Source organism: Neophocaena asiaeorientalis, unplaced genomic scaffold (genome assembly GCF_003031525.2).
Source record: "Neophocaena asiaeorientalis asiaeorientalis breed wild unplaced genomic scaffold, Neophocaena_asiaeorientalis_V1.1 scaffold124, whole genome shotgun sequence".
Taxonomy (NCBI): domain Eukaryota; kingdom Metazoa; phylum Chordata; class Mammalia; order Artiodactyla; family Phocoenidae; genus Neophocaena; species Neophocaena asiaeorientalis.
Genome location: NW_020174135.1, coordinates 8,307,898 through 8,326,890, shown reverse-complemented (window position 1 = coordinate 8,326,890; position 18,993 = coordinate 8,307,898). Strand labels below are relative to the sequence as shown.

At 37.3% G+C, this 18,993-nt stretch overlaps 1 protein-coding gene across 2 annotated transcripts in view; it reads right to left on the bottom strand.

The window, feature by feature from the left end:
• Positions 1-579: 579 nt before the first annotated feature.
• Positions 580-18,993, bottom strand: part of TMX3 (thioredoxin related transmembrane protein 3) — a 46,755-nt gene continuing 28,341 nt past the window's right edge. For both annotated transcript variants that reach the window (XM_024754895.1, XM_024754896.1), the window contains 7 exons: positions 17,221-17,319; positions 14,376-14,433; positions 14,126-14,179; positions 10,958-11,014; positions 6,959-7,088; positions 5,561-5,629; positions 580-4,078 (listed from right to left, as the gene is read on the bottom strand). In XM_024754895.1, the coding sequence (XP_024610663.1) occupies positions 3,818-4,078; positions 5,561-5,629; positions 6,959-7,088; positions 10,958-11,014; positions 14,126-14,179; positions 14,376-14,433; positions 17,221-17,319 (728 nt within the window). In that variant the 3' untranslated portion in view covers positions 580-3,817. The remainder of the gene's footprint in view (positions 4,079-5,560; positions 5,630-6,958; positions 7,089-10,957; positions 11,015-14,125; positions 14,180-14,375; positions 14,434-17,220; positions 17,320-18,993) is intronic.

The window sequence follows — 18,993 nt, the reverse complement described above, 5'->3', positions numbered from 1 at the left end:
TGTGGAACCAATTCTGTGGCTGTTATTCCTTTGCCAGAGTGATTCTCACTAAAAGATATGCTCATGGCATAAAATGGGAAAAACAAATGACAAAACATTAATCTGCATAAAGTTTTGTTTTTTCATAATATACTTTCCCCATTTGTTTGCTATTTTAAAAAAGAAAACCTTGAGGATTTAGATTCCCATTTTAGTGACAGTGAAAGTGAGGGGTGGTTGTGTTGTGTCCAAGATGACACTCTGGCAGTTGGATCAAGGACTCAAATCCAATTATTCTAGCTTTAAACTCTGTAATTAATATTTAAAATGGTCAGGTTTTACAAATACAAAATATATCAAACCTATGAATCTCAGGTTCTTCACCTTCAATATGAAAGAATTAGATTACAATCTTATCTCTATCAAGTCTGTTTAAATTTTAAAACTATTTTCTATAATTACAAATAACTTACAATTAATAAAAGGAAAAAAAAAACACTGTGGAAGATGAAGTCTCAACTGTCCTTTTTGCTTTGCATAGAGAATTATTTACATCCCAGACAACCAAAAGATAAATGGTAAAAATAACAAACGGTTACATGTTTTCAATTAATTTATTTTAGAAAAATGAAGATTTACAATTGGTGCCTTAAGGCAGGATATCATGAATTCAACACGTTAGTAACACAAACTTTCAAAACCCTTTATAGATTAGTCCAAAGTAGAAAATTATTTTTTGCCCACTCTTGGACTCAGACACATTCAGAAAAAATATATATTTATAAAAATAAAATGGCAAACCTAATCCCACCAATTAATTGATAGTCTTAACATCCTACAATTGTTTATTTGAACACTCTCTATATAAAAAGAATAGCTGAGTGATTTTTCCCTGTCCTACTTCCATATCATATGAAGCAAAGATGAAAATATTTAAATTACTTTTTGCAAAATCAAAGCCCAAAAGCCCCTGAAACAAAACACAAGAAATATCAACAAGAACAAATATCCACTGAATGAAAACAATATAGCTAATTGTTTTACTATTTACTATTCATATAGACCCGTCCTTCAGCCGCTAGACATTTGGCTCTTCACGTTATTTCTAACTCAGATACCAGGGAGCACTATGTATAAAGAAGCAAGTGAAAACTCCAGGTCTAATCCACCTAAGTTTCAGATACAGAGAAATATTAACGTATACAATGAAACAAAAAGGACGGCAAGCTACAATGAGGTGCACTGCTCCATAAAAACATGCACTTTCTCTCTTTGAAATATCTTTAAAAACTGTCTGAGCACCAGATTCAGCAACAGCAAGCATCTAGCATCTTGAATATTAGAAGTCAGAAACGGAACTTTATTGCAACTTAAAGAGAAGGCAAAACTCCGACTTACTGAAGGGTATTCCCCCTATTGATATGTAATCACAGTGAGATTCATCACTGAATTAGGATGATATCTATGTTCTTCTACAAGATTCATTAAGAAACCTTCCTTTATTTTGAAGTAATTTTTCCTAAAACGAAAACAGCATTTCTAGTAAACGCTGATACCACATTGAGGGGAAAACGATACTAGTGAGCAAAAACTTTCAACTTGTTTTGTGAGGATATTGTGACAATATCCTAAAGTAGAGACAAGTCAAAAGCAAAATTTTAATAAAAAAAAATTATTCACTTACAAACCATCTACACTTTTTGTTTCCCAAATAGACACATTCTGAAAACACAAATAAGAATATGGGGCAACAGTATAGTGTTGTGAAAAAAGATAACAGAGAACTAAGGCATTAATTTATAGACAAGAAAATCTCGAAATACAAAGAACACTGGACTTTGTTGATACATATTAAGCTTTGCTCCTTTTTTTTCTTTTCCCTGTTTTGGTCTTTAAATTATAGGTGTGCTTGACAAAAGACAAAACCACGCAGATAACAGACACCTGTTAGTGATAAACATGAAGAAAGAAGCCATGACATTTTTACAGCTTCCTCCTGTCACTGGTAGTGGCTAAGCTGTAACTTCCCTACCAGGCCGAGACTAACGTGAGGCATCTGTATTTAGCTAAGCTTTTCACAGCTGCAAAATAAGCTTGACTGCTGCCAACATTAATATCTATTTTCCAAAAGACTCTCTCATTACTCTTTAGAGAGAAATTTCCTTGTTAAATTAACAGCATTTATCTCCAGTTTCCATTTAAGAATAACATTTCCTTCTAGTATTTCGTGAAATTTCCTGGGACTGCATACGTGCTTCATTTATAAAAATGATAATAATTTATCATTATAAACATCAAGAACAAGTAATGACTATATACTGAAAGGTACGAGAGAGCAACTCTTAGTAACTCCTTAGGACAAAAGCACAAGAGCCTCGGGTTGGTAGTGATCAGCTTGGCATCAGAAATAGCCCCAGGCTGCCCTGGGGACCACAGCCCTAAACAGCTTCACTATCAGGACCATGAATTACATAGTTTTAAAGTGATGAAACATTTAAAAATGTTTCATAACTCAATGAATAACCACCCAGATTATAGTCACTTAATAAAAATCCTAAACTTAGCTAAAATGAAGGTCTCAAACATAAACTAATCTACCATAAACATACCACACTGTTATTTAAAAGACACCAGTTTTTGTACATAACTTGGGATAGAATTCCTATGTTATTCCGTTATGGAGAGAAGATGAGAGGTCATTAGCTGAAATGGATAACAACGGGGAGGACGGAGAAGGTAACTGGCAGATGTCTTTAATCACTGGACATGAAGTTTCTTTAACAGGCTGATTATGCCACTCATTACTCATTATGAACACAGACTCGCCCATAATATTACACAACAGATGTATGTCAATAAATTTCATATGTGTGTATGTGTATATATAGATATACATACACACACACTAGATTATAAATTACTATAAAGTTACCATACCATAAAATAAAAACATGATATATATTACTTTTTAAAAAGCAGCAGGAGCTTTTTACCAAAGAAGAAATTTTAGACGAAATCCCAATATATAAAACAGAGAAATAAAAGTATGCTGTTCTGGCTAAAGCAGTGTAGGGGTGACAGAGACCCCCCTCCCTTCCTGCAGTGTTGGCTGAGACACCTTCTCAGTGTCCAGGGCATCATTTGAAATCACTGATCCAAGTAAATCCTGTTTCTGCTGCAAAGATTAAACATAAGACTATTTTTTTTTCCCACGATATAGGCCCGTATGAAAGTTTTATAATGTAACTGAGTATAAAGGTAAAAAGTAACATTTCCTCTCCTTTAAAAATAACAAAATAAAATCACTATGCTGTATAAAACCAAATTATTTTATCTCATAATCTTAATTTGATCCTTGGAAAAAGTTATTAGTTCTCCTTAAAGTGCCTAAATTTTAAAGACTTAATTTTGTCCATATAAATCTTATCCAAAACATGAGGAGAATGGATGGTAGGAGGTGGAGGTGTTATTTTTCTCTATCACACACGTATCTTCTACCTGCCTGGCCAATTTAAATATTCTGCCCAAGAATCTTAATTTTGTCACAGAATATTCAGATAGAGAAACATGCAAATAGAACTGATCTGGTAGAACAACATCTATAAGGTAAACTTTGATGGAGTGTTTTGATTTTGTTTGTTTTAGACAAACGTTTCATCTCTTTGCTCCAAACATCTCCCCATTTACGGAAGGACTATTTTATAACCCATGCAGTTGATGTTAGCAAAATACAAACACCATGTTCTCTTCTGTAAAGGTCATGATTAAATGTCTAAATTCAATGAATAGACTCTTTAATAATTTGAAATCCTATGAAATATTTTATCTTGGTAAAGTCTCAGTCTTTCTTCTTTTCTAACACGTCTTTGGGTTCTTGCACTGCAGGCACCAGAGAGTCCCCACTCCTGGGCTCCTGTTTTTCTTTGCTCTCTTCAACCGGTTCTGGGCTTCCCGTCTCACCTTTGGACACTTCATAGCGTTCTTCTGTGTAACCTCCGTCTGCGTCAGCCGTGTAGATGCCGTAGCACATGACGCTGATGACACCCAGTGGCAGGCCAAAGAGAAAGCAGCCCATAAGTGGAGAGCTCTTGAATATAGACTGTGGAAAGATAGTTACATCCCTCATTGGTATTCTGATATAAAACGCACAAATGAATTCAAAACCACTACAGATTTCTTCCTCTTGCTGCCATCCAACTTGCTTTTAGTTCCAGTGAATCAATGTCAATATTTCCGTTGTGACCATCATGTGAAAGGCCCTTTAGAAAGTTTATACCCATGTACGTGTGTATGTATAACCAGCTATTGGCAGCAGAAAAAGGCACCAAATTGTCCACTACCTTTTCAAAAGATGTTTATTTTTCTCACATTAATCACAAAGGTCTCTTTGAGATGGCTATTATGTGCCAAGAGCTGTGCAGTTATATCCTGGCTATAGGAATCTGCTATGGAGAAGGGTGGTTATTGACCATACAATATTCTCTTCACATAACATTTTAAATATTTTTTACTTGTCTGGTTAGTAGTAAAGCAACATTAACTTAATAATTTCCCTCAGTTTATATACTGTCTCCTCGGCTCCCAGAAAAGTAAAAGCAATTTAACTGAATAGGTTTTTCAACTATAATATATTCTATGGATTGTGACTATAACTCTTGAGAACTAAATAGACAAGTTCAGAGGAGAGCAGGGTCACTTTGGATTGAGATAATGGAAAAAGGCATCACAGAATAAAGGTGTTTTGAGGCAGAAATTTAAGCGTAAGAACAAGGCAGGCCAGGGTACAGTGTGAGCTCAAAGACTGAGGAGGAGAATATGTGAGACAGACAGAGAATTGTGAGGGGCATCACAGGAAAAGGGAAGGAAAGTGATCAGAACTGATTATTTTAGTGATACTAATTAGGCAGAGGACTGGAGGCAGGGCAAGAGGAAGCGTGAAGACCAAGTGGAGGCTAGTGCAGCGGCCACACATAATGGGATAAGGGCCCAATCCGAATCCGTAGAAAGAAGGTCACTGACAAACTGAAGGATGCACGGAGCAACTAATGAGTTATTAGCGTGACTTTACTTCCCACCAACAGAAGAAGGTTAGCTCTGTTTTGCTTTTGGCCGTAATGAACGAAAATACCCGTGGAGGAGCTCAAGACAGACAACTAGAACTAAGTTTAAGGCTCCAACAAATTGAGGGCTGCCCTGCAGTCAGGCTGACTGACAGTGGAAGCTGGGATCGTAAGAGAGATTCTTAGAGTTCTCAGCAAGAAGGCTTCAGATCCAAGGACTGAGAAGGGCAGGAGGAGGAAAGAAACTCTGAAAAACACTTTAAGTCATGCTACCAGGTTCAGTGATTCTGAATTCCAGTTAACTCACCAATCATACAGAAATGAATAATTGGAGAAACTTAATATCCACCTGATTAGTATCTTTTCTTAACGTAAATATGTACTAGTTCTTATCTTGCAAGTTAAGAATACGTATTTTTACCGAATCCTTTGAAATTCCAGATTTTACCTTAGTTAGACATAACCTATATACCGATATAGTCTCAATTATTAGTGACACTAAACACACTGTCACAACTTACCACAATAGTAGATTTGGCATCAAATACTATTCTTTTCAATCTCTGCAAAATGCTATCCCCTCCTTGGGCCTTAAATTTAACAAGAAGAAAACAATTGTTATTTCAGTACTATTATTTCATTTTTCTGTTAGGTAATCTTACAATTGCTGGTCAAGAGTTGACTACAAAAGATTACACAGAGCACCTGAAAGAGCCACGGAGTAAATATTTACTGGTTTTTCTGTCCCACCCTCCTTCTGCTCTCTTGTATGAACACGGTTTGATTCTCCTCTGAAAATGCATCCTCCCTGATCACAGTCCAAGCAGCTCGGCTGAGGCTGACCCACCCAAGTGCCGGCCTGCCCAGCTTTTCAGTTTAGCTGAGAGTGTTACGGTTGCTGCAGGATATCCTCACTGTCCTGCAGGGCAAGTCTCTCCGATGATGAAACCCAAAAAGAAAAAAGTGCTGGAAGGGAGAGGGAGAAAAATTCCGGATGAAAATCCATCAAATCCCTGCATTCAGCCATGCCTAAAGTCTGGCTCATTCCTTGAATTTCACTAACTTACAAATAGAAGGGTTCTCACTCATACAGGTGAGCATCATTTCAACAAGTGTTATTTTCACAAATATAAAATGCCTACTATGCGTGATCAAGAGTGTTTCCAAAGAAGAAATACGTGTTACTCTGTGAAGCAACTTTCAAACATAGTTTGTGTAAAGCTGAGACAAGTCTCACAAAGGAATAGTTACACTTCACCAAAGCCCTGAAGTCTCTTCTCTTCTTATTTTATTCTAGTTTATTGAATTAAGATGCATGTTGGCCACAACCTGCTGACGTGATTTCATGACCCTCTAAATACGGGCTACAACCCAGTTTGAAAATCACTGCAATATGGTTTACAGAAAAAAACAGTTAAGATTATCCATTCATCATTTCTGAGAAATATTTTGTAGGATTTTATTTGGAACACTCCACTGGGGCTGGTTTTAAATACATTTCCTGATCTTTTAAGAAACTGTGGTGCTATTCACAGGTTTTTTTAGAAAACCAATCCAAGTAACTTAATGCAACTGTATTCTTGAATCCAGAGAGGTACTAAGAGTCAGGAAGTTCACTATCAGATAGCTCTGTACCCTGCAGACCTCTTAGCATCACTAGTCCCTGACTCTAAATGCCAGTAACACCTCCCCCCATCACTATGACAACCTACGTCCTCCAAATAACATTCCACCCATTAGCAGCCTCTGCCACTTAGGTCCTGGGGAAGGTGACTGCCTATCATGTGAGAGAAGCAAGGATGGAGGCCTGCCCCTCACCCCGGGTGATGGCCGACTCTTTCTTTGAGAATCAGAAGAACATAACTCATTTCTCCTCCACCTCCTCCCATCACCCCATTGCAATTAAAGCAAAAACTCACATCTACTGTGCCATCCAAAACGTCATTAATGAACTGGACCATGTCTTCTGCATTCTTAATCTGTCTATCTAGTAAAAAGTACTGTTGGTTTGAAGTATTCAGTACAACCACAGTTGGGACTTTTAATTCACTGAAAATAGAAAAACAAAAGAAATCAAAATACATGTTAAACACAGAGACAACAAATATTCTGATACTTATTTGAATTATATCTAAATAACTAGAAGTGCAAAAGGAGGGAGCTATAATAGCTTTGCCTTCCTTTGTTTACATAAAGAAAAATTCAAATTATGCATCAATTTAAAAAATAGCTAAATTAACATTTATGAAAACTATTAGTATACAACATCAGACAAATGAGTATTCACGATCAAACCTAAGGATAAAAATTATTATGTGTGAAGTATAAACTTTGGGCAATATAATTCCTGGCCACAAGTTTATCTTAAATACCATCACTTTAATCATATACAGCCCACCTCAGTTAAAGGGCGTTCAGGCAACTAGAGAGGGAACAGCATGGTCTCCAGAGTTACACTGCCTGTGTTCGGATCTGATGCTTTCCCACAACTTTAAGGCTCATATTTTTCATTTATAAATGAATAAAGGTGTGGGGGGCAGGGTACCTATCTTGCTACAGAAGTTAAATGAGAAAATTCAAGTTAAATATCCAGCACATTCCTTATATCAATACATAATACACATTCAATAAATACTATTCCAAATTCTCTGAACACCCACTACCCTATGGTATAATCACCCCATCCTCTTGGGTGCTTCAGTGATATACTAGACGTCAATTCAGTTTGCAGACAAAAACCATAATATTACTAATGTGTCATTTACTTCAAATAATTTCTTATCCCTTCAAGGATAGGGTTTTGCATAATCATAAAAAGGTGCTTAATTCGGTATGCCACCTACATTATCAGTTTATGGTTATTCATATGTCTATATGAATGTATTATGCAAAAGCACAACTCTACAGTAGAAACAGTTTACAGCACTGTATTATCACCACATAAGTAACTGGGTCCAGGAGGTTGCTTCCTTGTTTATAATTCTCTATCCCTCCCCACACCACATCCTTCTCTCTTGAGGCAAAACATGATCCGTGATGTTGGGCTCAGCCGTGTGGTTTGGCCAGTGGGAAGGTACGGAAATGACTGAAGCAGAGGCTTGAAATGTGCTTGCCTTCTTGTGTTTCTGCTATTGCCATGAGAAGAATATCCCCCAGGAAAATATCCCTCCAGGGTCAAGGACATGGAAGACACGTAGGGTAGACATGGACCTAACTGGCAGCTTGGAGCCACGTCTGGCTGTACCCGGCTAAGGTTAGCCAAGCCCAGACGAGTGAGAGAGAATAAAGGATTGCTGTTTTATGCCACTGGGTATCAGGGTGTTTTGTTATCCGGTATTATTGTTAGGCAATAATTAACTGTAACTAAAAAAAAACTTAGCTTCATTCTTGTTTATAAAAACGTGAGACAACTTTTTAACTTATAGCAGTTTAGTTATCATACTGCATCAGTAGCAAAATTCTATTTTTATGGAATGAAGTAGAACCTGGTCTTCCTATAAAAATATATCTTATGAAAAAGTTAAATACACAGCTGAACTAGAAACAATCTGTTCTGAAATAATTCCATATGAATAACGATGAAAAATAGCACCTCATCCTATTCCCTCTTAACTATACTCACAAAAATCAAACACAAAATAATTTAATAGACCAAAGGTCTGAGAGTACCCTGTTTACTTTGAGAAAAAGTAAAAAACATCGTCAACGCTACAGTGTTAACTATCTTATATAATATCACAGATTTGCCCTAAGTTAAAAACTTTTAGGCATCAATACTTATTAAATTCTACTAATTTATGTGTCAATACTGATCTTACAGTAGTTAGGAGATTTTGCAGTAAGAGAGATCTGCATTTGAGGACTGGATCTCTTTGACTTACTTGCTGAGCATCCTTTGGCTTATTATTTAACTTCCTTGAGTTTCTTCTAAGAAATTTCAATTTCCTCATCTATATAAAATGGAAATAACAGTACTTATACCTTACTGAGTTAGTGTAAAAGTCAGAAAACATACATTGACAACTCAGTACAGTGTTGGTCACAGAGTAAGTGCTTGTTAAGGACTTTCGATTATTATATAGCCATCGTTATATGCCTTCTCTCTTCTCTCAAAAAAAAGCCAAGTATGAATTTAAAAAAAAACCAAACAATAAGGTTGGTGGTAGAGATTATTGTTCTCTGACCATAACTGCAGCAAAACTTCTATCTCACAACTCACATTAGAAATAATACTCATGAAGGAATGTCCATCCATCTCTAGAAATTCTGAATATTATCCTGAATCAAGGAGTTCTTTATCAGATACAAATTGCTTTAGCCTCTTGCCCAAAATGTTTTACTGCATCACTTTATTGGCTTGCCTCCAAGGACATTATAAATGGTTGTATCGAAGTCCCTACTATATATACTGTAAAGATCCTATTAAAAATATATTTCTATTATAATGTGCCCCCCCTTTATGAGATTATATAGCATAGCAATTTCTCTTAGGTTTCTACAAGGTCAGCCATACTCCTATAAGCAACAGTTATTCTATAGGGGACGGGAAATGTATAAACAATGTTTTTCTACTTTGTCTTGAGTATTAAAAATTCAAATTGTTTAAGTACCTTTAGTAATTGTATAGATCCTTTATTTTATTTCCCTTTGTCTTGATTTCGGTCTTCATTATATATTACATCTGGTACTTTATGTCTTCGGTAAACCCTCTCAAATTCTTATTGGTTTAAGGATAATGAATTGATTATAAATGAATAAAGGTACTTTACTTCGTAATTTTAGGCTCTTACCTGAAAGTTATGAATGTTATTCTGGGTTTATGAGTTGGTAAAGCTCTGGAGGGCTTCCGCCATCTTCACGTCCAGGCTATTTTAAGACCCATTTTCCAAACACTCTTGTGTTTGCTATTACACTCTGCCTGAAATAACCTCGCTGCATTCTTCATTCAGCTACTTCTCATTCATTAGACTCTCCCTTAATTACCGGCTCTTGTGGCAAGCGTTTCCTGAGCCCCTGCGCCTTGCTGTGCATTTTGGTGTGGCTGGGTCTCTCCGTGCTTCCAGAGCTCTGTACCACACAGGCCTTCCCACACAGTGCTGGAGTCACCGTGCTGTCTCACCCAGCAGACCGTGAGCATCTGAAGACAGGGCCTCTATAATTTACTCATTTTTTTGCATCAACAGTGCAATGCCAAACACAGTGTGTGACTTACAGCAAATATTCACTAAACATCCGCTGAATAGAGTAGGCTTTTATTTGAAACTTATTAATTCAGTATAGGTCTGGTAAATGTTTTCTAATATCAACTTTCTGAAGTGACAAATCAGATCTTTACATCATAAGCATAATCAATATTATATTAGAGCTGCAAAGTTTTCCTATTAACTTACTTTCGTCTGTTAAATTCTTCTAGAATAGCAATTCTTGAATGCTAAAAATTTTCTACTTAAGTTACATTTATTCATTAAAACTGAACTTAGGGTTCATATTAAACAGAAACTACAAAGTTTACAAGTTTTTGAATGATGTTTTCTTTCCAAAATACTATAAATTGTCAACATTAAATTGGGAGGTTTTTTTTTTTTAGTATAGAGAACTTTAAAGTTTAATAAGTTTCAAATACAGATTTAAAGACTAAAGTAAATATTTAATGGGAGAATATCTGCATTAGCATATACAAAGGTTTGCTTTTTTCAGCTATTAGTCCTGCCTGTCTCTGAAAAACAGAAATTTAAAACTTGATAGAATCAGGACTTCCCTGGAGGTCCAGTGGTTAGGACTCCGTGCTTCCACTGCAGGGGGCACAGGTTCAATCCCTTGTCAGGGAACTAAAATCCCACAAGCCACACAGTGTGGCAAAAAAAAAAAATTGATAGAGTTGATAGCAAAATCATTTTGTCATTTAGCATTTTACTTACTCCATCAGCAAGGTATTTATATAGTCATTTCCATCCATGTGGCCAAACTGAAAATCCCTAATCAACAACAACCGAAAAGAACAGAGAAAGAGAGGACAATATTAAATACAAAAAAAAGATAAATACAAAGCACTGAATTTAGGGTTTGGTAAGCATGCAAACACTGTAAACATTTAACATATCAATCACATACAATAAATATAAAAAAGTATGAATCCTACTGGCTTTTGAGATACAAACGTAACAAATTAAGCAAATTTTAAGACATTTCTATTTTGTTTCATACTGTGTAACACAAGAAATACATATATCATTGATATATCATTAGAAGACTTAGAATAAAAAGGACATAATAATTAAGTAATGTAACAAATTTATATTGACTGTCTTTTATGACAGTAACAAACTGATTTAGCATACAGGAAAAAATGTCACCTATTTTTTATGTTCCATTATTCTTTGAGTTCCTGTTAAAATCGTCATCTGTCTGTATCTGACTTGTGATTGCTCATTTAATTTTATTTCAAATGTATGAGTATACAGGCAACCTCCTTTTATTGGGCTTTGCTTTACTGCAGTTCCCAGATACTATGTTATTTTACAATCTGAAGGTTTCTGGCAACCCTGCTTTGAGTGAGTCTATCTGTGCTATTTTTCCAACAGCATTTGCTCACTTCATGTCTCTGTGTCACATTTTTGGTAATTCTCACAATATTTCGAACTTTATTCATTATTATTATATCTGCTCTGGTGATCTGTGAGCAGTGATTTTTGATGTTACCATTGTGATGTTTGGGGTGCCACAAACTGTGCCCATACAAGACTTCGAATTTAAGCAATAAATGTTTTGTGTGTTCTGACTGCTCCACCAACCAGCCGTTCCCCCCATCTCTCTCCCTCCCCCTCTCCCTGGGCCTCCCTATTCCTTGAGACCCAACAATATTGAAATTAGACCAGTTAATAACACTACAATGGCCTCTAAATGTTCAAGTGTAAGAGTCCCACGTCTTTCACTTTAAATCAAAAGCTATAAAAGATCAAACTTAGTAAGGAAGGGAAGTTGGAAGCTCAGATAGGCTGAAAGCTAGGCCTCTTCCAGCAAACAATTAGCCAAGTTGTGAATGCAAAGGAAAAACTTCTTGAAGGAAATTAAAAGTGCTACTCCAGTGAATACATGAATGGTAAGAAAGTAAAACAACCTTATTACTGATATGCAGAAAAGTTTCTGTGGTCTGGGTAGGTCATCAAACCAGCCACAATATTTCCTTAAGGCGAAGCCTAATCCAAAGCAAGGCCCAAACTCTCTTCAATTCTATGAAGGCTAAGAGAGGAGAGGAAGCTGTAGAAGAAAAGTCTAAAGCTAGCAGAGGTGGGTTCATGAGGTTTAGGCAAAGAAGCCATCTTCGTAACATGAAGTGCAAGGTGAATCAGCCAGTGCTGATGTAGAAGCTGCAGCAAGGTATCCAGAAGGTCCAGCTAAGATAAGTCATGAAGGTGGCTACACTAAACAACAGATTTTCAGTGTAGATGAAACAGCCTTATACTGGAAGAAGCCACCATCTAGGATTTCTAGCTAGAGAGAAGTCAACAATGCCTGGCTTCAAAACTTCAAAGGACAGGCTGACTATCTTGTTAGGGGCAAACATAGTTGGTGACTTTAAGTTGAAGCCAATGCTCATTTACCATTCTGAAAATACTAGGGTCCTTAAGATTTATGCTAAATCTATCCTGCCTTTTGCCCTACAAATGAACAACAAGGCCTGGATGCAGCACATCTATTTACAACATGGTTTAGTGAATATTTTAAGCCTCACTGTTGAGACCTACTGCTCAGAAAAAAAGAGATTCCTTTCAAAATATTACTACTCATTGACAATGCACTTCGGTCACCCAAGAGCTCTAATGGAGATGCACAATAAGATTAATACTGTCTTCACTCCTGCTAACACAACACCCATTCTGCAGCTCACGGATCAAGGAGTCATTTTGACTTTCAAGTCTTCTTATTGAAGAAACGCGTATCCTAAGGCCACAGCTGCCATAGATAGTGATTCCTCTGATGAATCTGGGCAAAGTAAACTGAAAACCTCTGGCAAGGATTCACCATTCTAGATGCCATTAAGAACATTCATGATTCACAGGAAGAGATCAAATATCACCATTAACAGGAGTTTGGAAGAAGCTGATTCCAACCCTCATGGATGATTTTGAGGGGTTCAATATTTCAGGAGAGGAGGTAATTGCAGATGTGGTGAATACAGTAAGAAAACTAGACTTAGAAGAGGAGCCTGAAGATGTGAATGAATTGGTATAATCTTGTGATGAAACCTGAATGGATGAGGAGCTGCTTCCTCCGGATGAGCAGACGAAGAGGTTCCTTAAAAGTGGTTCCAGGAATCTACTCCTGGTGAGGGGGCTGTGAGGACTGTTGAAATGAAAACATTTAGAGGATTCAGAATATTACATAGACTTAGTTGACAAAGGAGCAAGGTTTGAGAGGACTGCTTCAAATTTTGAAAGATGTTCGACTATGGGTAAAATGCTACCAGCGCTATGGAAAAATCGTTCATGAAAGGAAGAGTCAATGGATGAGGCAAGCTTCACCGCTGTCCCATTTTAAGAAAAAGCCACAGCCACCCTGACCTGCGGTGACCACCACCCTGGCCAGTCAGCAGCCATCAACATTGGGGCAAGACCCTCCACCAGCAAAAGGATTACAACTCACTGAAGCCTCAGATGACGGTCAGCATTTTTCAAGTGCGCACAGTTTTTAGACACAATGCTACTGCACACTTAATATACAAACACGTAACTTTTATATGTTAAATAAAACCGAAACTTTCATGCGACTTGCTGTACTGCGCTGGGCTGGAGCCAAGCCCACCATACCTCTGAGGTATATGCCTGTATGTGCATATTTTCTTACCACCAACTTATCCCCAATCCTATCAAGACTCAGGTATGATACAAATTACAAGTTTTTTTTTTAACCTGTAAGACATATATCAATAAACTTCAAACAATTCATACTGAAATGCTACATGCTGTAATTCACTTCAGCTCCTTGATTCATCTTTGAAAGTATGAAATACTCCTATGTTTGCTTTACTGTATTACAAAACCTAATTAGACAAAGATAATGGAGCCTTCCAGAATGCAAACACCTACCTGTGGAACTGGTCTCTATAATCTCTAGCAACTTCCTGAATAATTGACTTTAATCTGTGACAAAACAAAAAATACATGAATATTCCATTTCATCAACTTGAAAAATATAATTACTCAATTATCATATATGCTGCCTTATCTAATATCTAACACTGCAGGAAAAGTAAGATACTATGTCAAGTTTATCTGAAGCCATGTTTATCTGAATTGGATGATATATGAAGCTTAAAACTATTTCAAGGCACCATACCTGGTATGTTCAACTGATGTATTTTTCTCATCAATTACTGCAATAGCCACAAGCTTTCCTGAAATTAAGAATGACATATCTAAATTCAATAATCCTCATTAAACTTTTCAATTATTACTGTAGCAATGAATAGGAAAACAGTATATAGTTTCCAGAATTCAATTCCCATTATCTTAAACATGTTATGCTTAACAGAGTGAAACAGTGAACTGTTGACTCCAAGTGACAAACTCCCACCACCTCCCATCCCTGAAATGTAAATATCAATAACAGTAAATATTTAACAATTCATATACTCAAACTGTTATTTTTTTCACACAACCCGCACACTAAAGTATTTTGTTGAAAACTAAAACTATAAGGAACCAGTTGATAAAAGAAATATACTAAGAATGACTACAGCTCTGAAAAAATGGTATAGAACAAGAAAATGATTTTTACAATGTTATTCCCTTTGGCACCATGGACCACTGTTTGCTAGTAATTAATGCACAAAATAAAACTGACTCAAATTTATTTAACCCTCAACAGAACATAAATCATATTCATCTCTGACATCCTCCAGGACGGCAGCGTGACGTAACAACCAGAGCACTGGTATGGAAGTCAGAAGACCAGACCCTGCAATCCAGCAGGGTCTATCATGTTCCAGGCCTGGGAGAACAACAGTGAAGCACAGCATCCATTAGCCACGTGCCTTAACCTCAGCGGACGCCAACTTATTTTAGAAACTATTACCTATTTCAAAGTCATCTGGAGAGTTGAATGAGATTACATGTACAAAAATGCTGGGATAGTTTCCGGCTCAGAGTAGGTACATAAATGTAGGATTAAATCGACAATCTTTCAATCTCATCCCCATATCTTCTCTAATTTCATACTTAAATTCTATACAAACTTTAAATTCTACACAATCTTGACGCTTCTTTTAACCCTCAGCTAAAAACATTAGTTCATAATGTTTATTTCCCCTCTTGAAATATTACTGCATTTACTGTTCAGTGTTTGGTTTTTACTGTTATGCCTTTAATTTAAAGTGCTTCATGAATTTTTTTCAAAATGCCTACAACATGTCCAGCATCTTCCCACAGGCCGACACAGTGGGTTTCTCGCGTATTAAGTTCACAGTCACTGGGTGCTGAGCAGTGGACCCGGCACAGGGCTAGTTCCCGAGGCCACAGTGAGGAGCACACGGACACAGCTCTGCACTTGGGGAAGAAAATCCCACACACACAGACGTGTGGTTAACAATCAGAAGACTTGGGGAGGACGGGGACATGGGGTTTATAAAAGAACATTTTATAAGAGCAAACTAATGTAATTCCAGGGGGTTAGTGAAAGACTTTCCTAAGAAAGCAGTATTTGGTCTGAGTTTGACAGATGAATATAAATTCACTACACTTTTCCAGGCAAAGAAAACAGAATGTTTAAAGGTGCTCTGGTGCAAGGTACACAGCCTTTTCAGGAAACTGAACAGTCAGCGTGGCCGGAGATGGGAGAGAGTGAGACAAAACGGGAAAGTAAGCACGAGTCGGAAGATGCAGGGACCTGCAGTCGTCAGAAGTCCTGAAAATACACTAGGTGTCTGAAGCCACCGAGGGCCAGGAGTCTGTTGTGGGGCTTATATGACAAGTGTCCAGGTAGGACCACGAGTGGGGCACAGCCAAAGCTGACACCCAACCAGGGCAATTACACTGGGAACACAAAGAAACACTGCCATAGCCAACTTCTTTCCAAATCAATCTGGGAGAAGACACTGAAGAGCTTTGGCAAAGCTGCCTATTTTAATTGCCACCTCCTTCGATGCTGTACTGAGAGCAGAACTACCATATTCCTACATTCTCTCCCTTTTCCCTTCACGCGGGCCTGCATGAATCAGCAGGTAAACCCACAGTCTCTGACAGTATCCATGTCAACTTCCAACACTAACACACACCTCCCTCTGCAAGGAAAGCAAAGACAGAAGCATCACCAGACACAGAACATTAAAAGAAGGCTCAGGAACCAGAACAAATACCATCCTGTGAAAGTTACAAAGTAACAGAAAAATGTGTTGGAGCGCTTCTAATTTGTATTCTTAACCAGATCCAAGAGCAGGAAATCATGAAGAGGAAACTCTATACCTATTATTTCTGAGATTAAAAAATTGAGCCTTGAATAACATTTTCCCATTCTTTTAATCTAAAACTATACGTCATCCAACTATCATAAAGTTGTGAATGGAAGCAAATGTGGCAATAATAACCATGACTTATTTCTTATTTGTAATTCATTATAAATTTACAGAACACTTCCTCCTAAAATTTACATGGTTAGCTTCTTACAGTTTTTGTAGTTCATATCTATTTTAGACCAGTCCTTACAGCTGTTGTTCCTTACAGCTTTCTGTTTTGCATCTATATTTATATTTGCTTTGCTTATCATTTTCAATTACGTAACTTCAAGAAACCATGCCAATCTGATGCCCATATTTTCTTCACAGGTAAAAGCAGGCTTTCAAAGGTTGTGCTAATTTGTATTCCAACTCCTATTACAAAATCAGCGTCCGGCAGACAGCTTTCTGGTTGGTTATTTTTTCTCATTTCCTTATTCTCCAGGCGCTGTTTTCCCTGTCACTATCACTTCTATTAGTAAACCCTTTCTAGCTAATCTTTATTCCACATGCAAAGGTATGTTCTTTGGTTAATATTAATCTATAGTCTCATAAAGTTGAAGTGGCATTCAGGTCTGAAAGAAGGAATGATATTATGAAATAGAACTTAAAAAATTCATTTTCTACAGATTGAAGTAATCAGTTAAGGAAAAGTTTTGTAGTGTGATGGAGAGTTGTATATATGCTTGTTACCGGTATCTCCAAGTTCATACAAGAGGAAGCCATCCATTGTAAGATAATTCTGAAACCTCTCCCTGTTGATCCAAGATGATAGATCACCATCTTCGTACTCTTAAAAAAACAAAACAAAGTTGATAAATTATAGTGTAAATATGATGTTAAAATGTTTATGTTTAATCTAGCAGCATGTATAAAATGCCTGACATAGGATCATAATCTTAAATTCATAAATTTCATTTTTAGAAAGCTATTTGAAGCAGTCAAATGTAAAAAAAGGATTAATGCACAAAACAATTCATCATTATAGCACCACTGAAAATAGCAAAGATAGATAAAAATAAAGGAAATACTGAAACATCCTAAACAGGAAATAATTTAAATCATTATGGTACATGTAGAGAAAGACCATTTATAGATTTTTAAAAATTATAGTAATTAAGTGGTAAAGCAGGTAACATAACAATATTACAACATGACTGTAACTCTGTAAAAAATAAAGTATGAAAAAAACTGATAGAATGATAAAATGAAGGCATACATATACTCCTATTAAATAGTTTTCCTGAGTTGATGGTTAGTCTTGGATGATGGCATTATGGGCAATTTTTATTACAATTTCTTTGTTCTTCTCTATTTTATGACATTTTGACCTCAGTTTACAACCCTCTTTCACATGTAAAACAAACTCACATATAAAGTCACACATACTATTTCAGCCCTTTTCAACGTCAAATACTTCCTCTGATAAGCAGACAGGAAACATTTACAATATCCAAGAGAATTATGTCTGTCCTGATTAGAAATATAATTCTGAAGTAATTCTGAAAAATTATTACAACTGCATGAAAAAGAAGTTGATATAAAAGCCTACCAATATGGATGAAGACTGGATTTTACTGATTTCTTGAAAGATGTGCTTTTTCTGTCACTTGCATTGCTAAACAAAACATTTTCAAGTTATCAAACCTATAAAATAAGTAATATAATGCAAATCTGAAAGCATTTATGGATTTGGATTTATGAATTAGGAAAACAAACATAAAACTAGAAGTTGATTATTGGGCCATAATCTCCACTCCAGGTCAAAAGCAAATTTTCTAAAGATCCTACAGCTAACATCATACTTAATAATAAAAGACTGGGAGATCACCTTCCTCCCCAAGAATACACCAGAAATACATCTACACGTGGAACAACTCCTACAGAACACCTACTGAACGCTGGCAGAAGACCTCAGACCTCCCAAAAGGCAAGAAACCCCCCACGTACCTGGTTAGGGCAAAAGAAAAAAATAAACAGAGACAAAAGGATAGGGACGGGACCTGCACCAACGGGAGGGAGCTGTGAAGGAGGAAAAGTGTCCACACACTAGGAAGCCCCTTCGCGGGCGGAGACTGCGGGTGGCGGAGTGGGGGAGCTTCGGAGCCACGGAGGAGAGCACAGCAACAGGGGTGCGGAGGGCAAAGCAGAGAGATTCCAGCCCAGAGGATCAGGGCCGACCGGCACTCACCAGCCGAGAGGCTTGACTGCTCACCCGCCGGGGCGGGCGGGGCTGGGAGCTGAGGCTCGGGCTTCTGGTTGGCGGCGTGAACACAGCCTGCAGGGCGTTAGTGCGTGGCGGCTAGCCGGGAGGGAGTCCGGGGAAAAGTCTGGACTTGCCGAAGAGGCAAGAGACTTTTTTTCCCTCTTTATTTCCTGGTGCGCGAGGAGAGGGGATTAAGAACGCTGCTTAAAGGAGCTCCAGAGACGGGCGCGAGCCGCGGCTAAAAGTGCGGACCCCAGAGA